Genomic DNA, 9,333 nt, shown 5'->3' with positions numbered 1-9,333 from the left:
CTCTGCCGCCCCCTGCAGGTGACATACCGCGTGGTCCAGGTGACTGATGGTCAGCTGGACGGCCAGGGCGACGCGGCCGGCGCCGTCAGCGTCGTGTCGACCGCTGCCTTCGCGGGAGGGCAGCAGGCTGTGACCCAAGTGGGCGTGGACGGGGCAGCCCAGCGCCCGGGTCCTGCCGCTGCCTCTGTACCCCCAGGTCCCGCGGCACCCTTCCCGCTGGTAGGTGCCCGGCAGCCCCCGAGGGGATGGAGAGGGGACACTGACTCTGCTCTGGGGGAGCCCCAGGGCGTGGGGCAGGTGGTGCACGGGTGTTGCCCGTAGGCCTCAGGCTGTGTGGCGCCAGATCCTGTTGTGCACAGTGAAACCTGGGGGAGAGCTCTGGGAACTTCTTTTTTTTTCACGTAAAACAGGGACGATATGTCTACGAGGAAAGTTTCTCAGAGTTAAAAATAGATTGGTTCAGCAAGTGATTGCTGAGTACCTGCCAAGTTTCAGGGCTGAGTGAGACACAGAACAGAAGGGCACACACAGAAGGGTTTCCCCTTCTCTGTTTATTGCAGAGAATGCGGTAAACATCAAACACAGCAATAAGGGGCCAGGATGAGGGAACAGAGGTGGCTAAGGGTGGCCTCTGTGTTCTCCTGCTCCCCAGGCTGTAATCCAAAATCCCTTCAGCAATGGCGGCAGCCCCGCAGCCGAAGCTGTCAGCGGGGAGGCACGATTTGCCTACTTCCCAGCGTCCAGTGTGGGAGATACCACAGCTGTGTCTGTACAGACCACAGACCAGAGTTTGCAGGCCGGAGGTAAGGAGAGGAAGAGGCCAGGTTGGAAGGCAGGGGAGACAGCAGGTCCAGCAGGGAGGGAAGCCCCCCAGCCAGTTTCGACTCCACCCCTGTCACAGCACTAATCCCCACTCTCCCTGCAGGCCAGTTCTATGTCATGATGACGCCCCAGGATGTGCTTCAGACAGGAACACAGAGGACGATTGCGCCCCGGACACACCCCTACTCCCCGTACGTGCAGGAGATGTCCCAGGAGTAGAGGACACTGGGAGGGAGGGTTTTCTGGAATAGGAGCTGGACGGTTCAGCACACAGCAGCAGGCACTTCGTGCACATGGATTTGCCTTGCGAAGATATGTTTCAAGTCTGTTTAATGAACGTCTGGACAAATAGGCCTGAAGTGATATGTGACTGTTTTTTTTCCCCTCTTCTAGAAAAATTGATGGAACCAGAACACCCCGAGATGAGAGAAGAAGAGCTCAGCACAATGAAGGTGAGGACAAGGTGGAGCTCCAGAGCCGGCCCAGGCCACCACAGCCTCACAGGCTTCAGCTCTGGGTTTAGAGGCACAGGTGGGGAGGCAACTCTAGCCTGTTACTGGACATGTGAGAGAGCGTAATGTCAGGAATAGCTGGGCAGTGAGTGTGAACTGGTAGTGACCATGTGTTTTGTCATACCTGGCTAGTGCTTTTGAATTAATGGCCAACATCTAGAATGGCAGACTTCACGTCCTTACGTGGGTTGCCTGCACCTCTTGAAAAACGGGGTTGATCCGACTCACCTGGACTGACCTTCCCACATGGCAGCTGTCGCACTCATGTCTCATTCCGTGCCTGGCTGGTGAGGCCAGAGCATCCTGCCTTCCCAGAAACACCAGATCTTACCTAAGGTCATTTTGGCCTTCAGTTCTGATCCTAGTCCCCCACCTCAGTCCGTAGCCACTGCAGTGGGCATAGCAACACGCAAGTGCCAGGGAGCACTTACACCCAAGCAGCTGTCACTCAGCAAATATTTACTGACCGAGGATTGCAGGCTGAGCAGCATGGGCCCTACACCAGGTCTGGAGCTTGACTTGGAGTGTCAGGGAGCCTCAAAGGCGGGAGGGCTTGTGTCTGAATAGGCGCTGGTGGGGGGCATGAGGTGAGGCTTCTCAGGGGAAGAGCTCTTTGTCAGGGAGAAGGCAGGTGGGTCAGGTTGCTTCAGGGGGTGCTGGTTTGGCTGTGGCCGAGGTCCTATGTGGAGTGCCTTAGGAGCAGAGGCCTTGAGTGTCAGAGTGAGACACTGAATAAGTCCTGAAGGTGTGCAGTGAGGGGGAGGGGGTTATTGGCCTGTGTAGTTGTATTCTAGTGAGCTTTCTGAATTTAGCCGTTCGTTCAGCACGTTTGTGCCGTTTGCCAGCCCCAGTTTTAGGCCCTCAGATACAGCAATATAGCAGATAGTAGAACAGACAAGGTCTCAGCTGTCTGGTGAGAGACAGAAAGCATACACAGCTACACTAGGACATCAGGTAGTACAGTAAGTCACACGACAGAAGGGAAAGCTGGGAAGGAGGTGGAGAGCGATGGCAGCAATGTGCTCGGACTGCCTCTTGGAGAGGTGACATTTGAGCAGAGGCCTGAATGGACCTTGGTGAACGAGCCGGTCAGGAGTCCGGGGAAGAGTTCCAGGCAGAGGAGAAGAGCAAGTCCAAGGGCCCCGGTCCTGAGCTAGAGCAAACTTGGCGTGTTTGAAGAAGAGTGGAGTTCGGGAAGGGAAAAGGGAAGTTGGTAAAGTGGGGATGGTGGGAGCCACCAAGGACATATTGCAGAGGGTCTTGGAAGAGGCCCCCAGGCCTCTTGGTGTGGATGTCCCTGCCCCTGGAGTGTTATTCTGGCATGATAAGAAAGCCAGGGAGGGGCCTGTGGGTGGAAGCTGGATGGCGAAGGTGGTGGGAACCAGAGGCTTGGAAAGCAGGAGGCAGCTGCGGGCGTCAGGCCTGCGTCAAAGCAAGAGGGCTGTCGGGCACGACTCTGAGGCTGAAGAATCAGGGTTTCCTGCAACGCTTCGGTTGCTCGGAAGGGAGGGGGTGAGTCTGAGCTTGTTTGGATGTGTTGAGTTTGAGGGCCCCCCTGGGCCCCCTGGCCGCTCCTGGCTCCACCACTTATTGACCCTAGGGTGGCAGGCTGGTTTTTAATCTCTGCCCCTGTTCCCCCCTCTGTCCACTGCTGCTGACACAACTACTCCGAGGCTTCTAGTGGGGATCCAGTGAGTTGAGATGAGGCCTCAGTGGTGTATGGTGTGCCATGTGAGAAGGCTGAAGTGAGCGACTCGTGGTGCCACCTAGCCACCCTCCCACCCCAGTGTCATTTTCTACCTCTCTGAGTTAATCTGCCTCCAAGCAGCCTTGAGTCTGTCATCCTGCAAAAAGCAGTCTTCGCCGCCTTGCCTCTACTCTCCGGCTCAATTCCGCTCCCTCTTTCCTGACCCGCAGAGCACTTGACCGACCGTCTGCCCATCCTCCCTGTACTCTGCCGATCTGGCTCACTTCTCTACCAACACGGCTCCCGTTAAGGTCGCCCATGATGGCCTTGCTGCCAGATCCACTGGCTTCCTTTCCTGTCTTAGCTCCAAGCATCTGACCCTGCCCGTTTCCCTCCTTTCTGTTCGGGCATGTTCCTTTCTGCTCTCCCCTCTCTGATTCTCCTTTGCTCTGCTTCCCCTTCTCCACCGTTTCTCACACAAGGCCCCTCTAACTTTCCTTGGGAAGTTTAACAGTCAAGATCTCCAGGCTCTCCCGAACAAGCAGAACAGAAAGGGAGGGCCTGGAAATCTGTTTTCAGTTGGTCCCGTGGGTGAGTCTTCACACTGGGTCAGAGGCTGCTTGGAGAGACTGCTTTGGCTGCTGGTGCTGAAGGTCTGGCCCCTCTTGTGTTGCCTCAGGAGGATAGCACATGAGGACCCGAGCTGGCCCTCAGAAGCTCTAGTTGGTTCCAGCTGTAGGTGTTCATCGTTTCTCTTTTCTCCGGAAGTGTATGTGACTCACAGAAAGGTGAGAACTGCTTCCTGATGTCCTCCCAGGGGCTGGGCACCCTGGATGCTGGTCATGCTCACCGCTGTGCTTGACTCCATTCTTCTCTCTTGAACCCCAGACCCATGCTTTGAACTGCCCGTTCCAAGTACTCATTTCTGAATGTCCCTGCAACTCCTCAAACTCAGCTTTGTCCAAAACAGCTTGTTGTCTCCCCTCTCCAAAGGCTGCCATGCAACACTGCTCTTTCCAGAGCAGCAGAAGGCACACTGGGTCTCGGTTACCCAAATCAAAAATGAAAGCCAGAGCCACTTCCGACTCTACCCTTTTCTTCCTCACATGCACAAATCCCAAGATTCTGTGCTCCAATGGATTTCAGATCAGCCTCTCTCCCCATTTTCCCTCTTCGCTACTACTTCTCCAGCTACTACTTCTCCATACCGCAGGAGCCCATCCCAGCATCATCAATGCAGATGCCTGCCAGGACCTGAGAGAAGGAAGTATGCTTGGTGTGTCAGAGAGAGGTTTGGGGGACCTCCAGTAAACCGGGGCCCATGTTTAAGGCCACTGTAGCCAGAACCTCTGAGAAGCCAGAAATCTAGATGTTTATGTAAAATCTGGTTTTAAATGCCAGATTGAGCCGGGCTCGGTGGCTCAGCCTGTAATCCCGTGCCTTAGGGAGGCTGAGGTGAGTGAATTGCCAGAGCCCGCAGGTTCAAGACCCACCTGGGCAGCGAGACCTCATCTCTATAGTAAATCAAAAAATCAGTCGGATGTGGTAGCGCATGCCTATAACTCCAGCTACTTGGAAGGCTGAGGCGGAAGGATCGCCAGAGCCCAGCAGGTTGAGGCTGCGGTGGCCCGGAGTGGCCACTGCACTCCAGTCTGGGCGACAGAGTGAGACTCCAACTCAAAAAAAAAAAAAAAAAAGCCAGATTGAATTGCTTTTTCTGTTTCATTGATTTCTACTCATAATATTACAAATTTATTCCTTCTACTTTAATTTGCTGGATCTTGTTATTTGATTTTTCTCTCTTTGCTTTTAAAGTTTTCCTATTTCTTTTTTCCTAATATAAGCCTTTGTAGTTGCAAATTTCACTCTAATGCCACTTAGGTACATCCCATTTGGATATGTTTTCATAATTCAGTTCAAAATATTTTCCAACTTTCCTTGTGATTTCTTTGACCCTTGGGTTATTTAGAAGTGTGTTGCTTAATTTCCAAATATTTGTGGGTTTTTGGGTATCTTTTCTGTTATTGATTTTTAATTTAGTTCTGTTGTCAGAAGACATGCTCCGTATAGTTTCAGTTCTCTGAAGTTGATTGAGGTGTACCTTATGTCCTGAATATGATCTGTCTTGGGGAGAGTGCACTTGCCCCTGACAAGAACTTGCATTTGCTTCTGTCAGGTGGAGCATGCCCTTAGGGTCAGTGAGGTCAAGTTGGTTAAGAGTGTTCAGGTTTTCTATCCTGATATTTTTTGTCTACTCATTCTGTCAGTTACCGCCGAGGTGGTCTTGTCTCCAACTATATAATTGATGTCTTCAACTATATTTGTGGATCTGTCCATTTCTCCTTCATGTCCTGGCAGAGTTTGCTTCTAAACTGTGTTTTAAATGTTGTATGGGTGTAACTGACATGCTTCTGTGGAGTAGACATGACCTTGGTCTTAACGGGTCTTCCTCCATTTCAAATGGGCCATGGTGGTCTTCTGAAGCCACAGGCCTGACCACATCAGCAACTGCCTAATGACAGGCCCTAGACTCAAGCGCCTAGGCCTCTAGAGGGGGAGAAGGTAAGGTCCAGACCTGTTTGCAGAGCATTTGTGACCTTGATGACCTGTTTTTACAATCCCTCCCTCCCCTCCACACACCCTCAATGTATTTTCATGCCACCCTTTCTGGGAACTTGACCCTGTCTGCCTGATGTCCCTCCTCTCAGGAACCAGCCCAGATGTTTCCTAAGTCTTTCTCTGAGGACTCATCCTGCTCCCCTGCAGAAACCATTGCCCCACCTCTGGCATTCCCCAGGCACTTTGACAGTCTTCAGTTGTGACACATGCTGTGGTGTCAGCGTCACCTGCTCACAGACACTTCATGATGGTGCTGTGAGTGCCAGCAAAGCAGAGCCTGAGGCTGATCCTGCCCTGGACTTGAGCCTCGCAGAGGGCCCTTTATGCAGTGGGATGGGCCATAAGTGTTTAAGAAGTAAACAGGAAGATGTAGCTGCAGCCCAGCACCCAGGTTCGCGGAGGCTGACTGCAGGAGGGTAGAGGAAGCAACGGAGACGCGAGTGCTGCCGAGTTCCTCTGCTGAAGCCTTGGAGTGGAGCACGCTGTGGAGGACCGAGGCGACAGTGTCTCCAGGCCTGTGCTGGACTCTAAGCTCCCCTGCTGCTTTTGGCCACAGTGTTCCCAAAGACTATGCGATGTGGCTGTCTTTGATGATAGGACAGGGTACTGAACCTTGGGTGAGGCCAGGGCTGGGCCTGGGCAAAGCTCCCTGCTTGGCACCGTTCTTGTCACGGTATTGGGGGCTTCAGAGGAAAGAGGAGAGCGAAGGAGGAGGAAGCCCATGTCGGACGATGTTGTCACTCAGGCTGGAGTGGGGAGGGACTGGTCAGCAATAAGTGGGCCAAACCAAGAGAAGACAGTGGGTTCCGCTTGGGTGCGGGCCCTGAGCGTCTGCGGGAAAGGCAGGGCTGGGTGGCGCCGATGCTCGGGGGTTGCGAGGGGTGCAGGCCACGCACTGGCCTCTGCTCCGTTCCCCCCCCATCAGGCCCCTCCCTCCGTTGTCCTGTCATCGTCAGCATTCAACACTTAGGACACACCCCACTGCCTCCTCCACACGTCCCACCTAGCTGTTGGCTCTGTTCCCCCTCCACAAACAGAATGAGCTCCCTGGCAGGGGGTGTGGTGGTCTGTGGGGTGGGAGCGAGGGGCAGCTGGACGTTCTTCGTGTCCCCCAGTGCCTAGTTCTGTGCTTAGAAGGTAACGAAGGACTTGGACAGTCTTGCTGCAGTAGGCCCCGAACCAGGGGTCTCGGGCTCTAGTGCATACAGACCCCTGGCGGCTATCAGCAGGACGGGATGTGGGCCAGAGGAAGAAGGCACCTGTCCTGTCTGTGGGGGCAGCTGCCACTCAGCTAACAGATCAAGTGAGACTGTAGAGTTTATTGGAATAAAATCACAAATCTGGGTTTTTCAAATAGGATCTTCCATTAGTTTACCACCCCTGGCCTTCAAGGAGGGTTCACACTGTTCCCAGGTGAGCCGATGCCTTGGGGGCCAGGTTCCAGGAGCCACAGGTGCCAGTCTGGGGAGATGGAGCTTGTTGCTGGGGCCTCAAGGATTTTAAATAGGAGTGAGACATGGTCAGACTAACTTTAGAGATGAGGAGAAAAAGGAAATCATGAGTCCCAGAATCTCCAGGCAGAACCAGATAGTCAAATCCAGGGGCTGCAGGAGCTGGAGAGGGCATAGGGTCCTGTGTAGGGGACTCAACCCATTCTTGTCTCCCCAGAATATGTGCCCGCTGTGGTCAGAACTCTGTTTTTGTCAAAAGAAGCCAAAGATACCAATTATGACTTGAAATTTCCTGATTTTTAATTGTTGACTCAAATTTCAAAAATGTGCCAGTCAGACCAACAAAACAAACTTGAAGTTCCTGGCTTTTTATTCCTGCCCTAAAGTCAAGTGGCACTCGAGAAACTGTCACGGAGGCTGGCTGCCTGGGTTCAGGCCTCAGCCCTGCACTTGCTAGCGCGGGTGCAGCCTGCACCACGCCTCAGCATACTTGAGTCTCAGCATCTGTCCTGTGAGCGCACGCGGGCACACACAGTGCAGTAAACGTAGCCGCTGTCATGGCTGTTGTTCTTGCAGTGGAGCGGAGGCGGAGGGACAAGATCAACAACTGGATCGTCCAACTTTCAAAAATCATTCCAGACTGTAACGCAGACAATAGCAAGACAGGAGCGGTGAGTGTCCCCTACGCCCTCTGGCCAGGAGGCTGCCTGGCCCTCCATGGCTTCAGTGGGCCGAGTCCCCCAACCTCTTCCAGAGTGACTGACCCTGGGCATGGGAGTCGTCCTGGGTGCGCCAGTCGCGGTGCTTACTCCGATGTTCTTGTCCCCCCTGCTCCCCCAGAGTAAAGGAGGGATTCTGTCAAAGGCCTGCGATTACATCCGGGAGCTACGCCAGACCAACCAGCGCATGCAGGAGACCTTCAAGGAGGCTGAGCGGCTGCAGATGGACAATGAGCTTCTGAGGCAACAGGTGGGAGCCAGGGCCGAAGGCTGGGTGGGGGCTCGGGACCTCCGAGCAAGGAGCCAGGCCCGGCGTCCTTGTCACTTATGTCTGCCAGATCGAGGAGCTGAAGAACGAGAACGCCCTGCTTCGAGCCCAGCTGCAGCAGCACAACCTGGAGATGGTGGGCGACAGCACCCGGCAGTGACGCCCACCCCCCCGTGCAGCCGCCGCCGGCCTCTGCTGCCCCCTCCCCAGCCCTTAGCACAGAGAGGGACACATGCCCCTCCCCCAGCTGCGTTTTTTTATAGTAGATTTTTAACAAAAACGGGGAGAAATAATGCATTTCTGTGGATACCGTGCCCACCGCCCTCCTCGACTTGGAAGCGATGTCCTTCCTCCCTGTCTGTCTGTCTGTCTCCCTTCTCCGGCCCTCACCAAGCCCCGGCACTTCTGGCGGTCTCATCTGGAGGCGCGAGGGCGGAGGACAGAGGCCCTGCCATATCCCGCTGCCTCCTTGGTCTCCAGAGGCACTGAGACAGGGTGCTTGTGGGAAGGAGGGGAGCCTTTGGGGGCCGCCCGGGGGCCTGGACCTAGCAGGGAGGCCCGTCCCACCCACCTCTTGTTTCTGGATCCCCGCTCCCCTTGGGTGTGTGTGTGTGCGTGTTTTAATTTTCTTTATGGAAAAATGGACAAAAAAATAGAGAGAGAGAGGTATTTAACTGCAATAAACTGGCCCCATGTGGCCCCGCCTTGTCTGATTGTGTCTGTCCATCTCAGGAACGGAGGGGGCCTGGGGTCTGCAGAGCCCACGAGGGCAGGGCTCGAGCTGCCCGTGGGTGTGTCATCCCCGCCGTCCCACATCAGCCGGTACCCAGTGGTTGGTTGGATGATGGAGGAACGTCCTCTTGAGGGCCAGGGTGTATGTGGGGTGGGGCGGGAGGAGCTGGGGTCAGGGCCGTGTCCCTTGTGGAGAAGAGGCTGGGGTCTCCCGTGTCAGCAGTTCGGGAAACCGGACTTGCTCCCAGCCCTGCCCTGCTGGGCTGAAGCCCTCCCCTCGGCGCCAGCCAATGGTGGGCCCGGCCTTCAGCCCCCCACCCCCAGGAAGGGCAGATGTCCAGGAAGCCAAGCTTGGCCCGTCAGCCTGTCGCCTTGCACCGTGGCTCTGGCGCCTGTGCTGTGACCCCTGCCCCTGGCTGATGATGAAACCTGGCCTGAGCAGGGATGTGACAGTGCCCGGTAGGGCTGGGGGATGCTTCTGTGTCCCCCTGAGGGTGAGTGCAGCCATTTGCTGGACCCGGCC

At 55.1% G+C, this 9,333-nt stretch overlaps 1 protein-coding gene and 1 pseudogene across 2 annotated transcripts; both read left to right on the top strand.

Annotated features, from left to right (window-relative positions):
• Nucleotides 1-3: 3 nt before the first annotated feature.
• On the top strand, nucleotides 4-321 carry LOC110595071 (annotated as a pseudogene).
• USF2 (upstream transcription factor 2, c-fos interacting) lies at nucleotides 22-8,788 on the top strand. 2 transcript variants are annotated; one of them, XM_008051945.2, is made up of 7 exons: nucleotides 22-219; nucleotides 653-803; nucleotides 926-1,013; nucleotides 1,216-1,274; nucleotides 7,668-7,762; nucleotides 7,932-8,060; nucleotides 8,149-8,788. In XM_008051945.2, exons 3-7 carry the CDS (start codon nucleotides 940-942, stop codon nucleotides 8,236-8,238), a joined length of 447 nt encoding a protein of 148 aa, XP_008050136.2. In that variant the 5' UTR covers nucleotides 22-219; nucleotides 653-803; nucleotides 926-939; the 3' UTR covers nucleotides 8,239-8,788. The 2 variants fall into 2 exon arrangements, with proteins under 2 accessions (XP_008050136.2, XP_021565189.1); XM_021709514.1 differs by lacking the exon at nucleotides 22-219 and having other exon boundaries at nucleotides 466-803; nucleotides 7,932-8,788.
• The last annotated feature ends 545 nt before the right edge of the window (nucleotides 8,789-9,333 follow it).

The sequence above is a fragment of the Carlito syrichta genome, unplaced genomic scaffold (genome assembly GCF_000164805.1).
Source record: "Carlito syrichta isolate Samal-C Ts95f unplaced genomic scaffold, Tarsius_syrichta-2.0.1 Scaffold246948, whole genome shotgun sequence".
Lineage (NCBI taxonomy): Eukaryota > Metazoa > Chordata > Mammalia > Primates > Tarsiidae > Carlito > Carlito syrichta.
The sequence above is the reverse complement of the archived record's forward strand: the minus strand, read 5'-3'. Positions and strand labels throughout refer to the sequence as shown.

Coding starts and splice junctions, on each gene's coding strand:
- USF2 (XM_021709514.1), top strand. CDS start 940: ATGATGACGCCCCAGGATGTGCTTCAGACAGGAACACAGAGGACGATT. Junction 1,014..1,215: donor CGGACACACCCCTACTCCCC/GTACGTGCAGGA, acceptor CCCCTCTTCTAG/AAAAATTGATGGAACCAGAA. Junction 7,763..7,931: donor ACAATAGCAAGACAGGAGCG/GTGAGTGTCCCC, acceptor CTGCTCCCCCAG/AGTAAAGGAGGGATTCTGTC.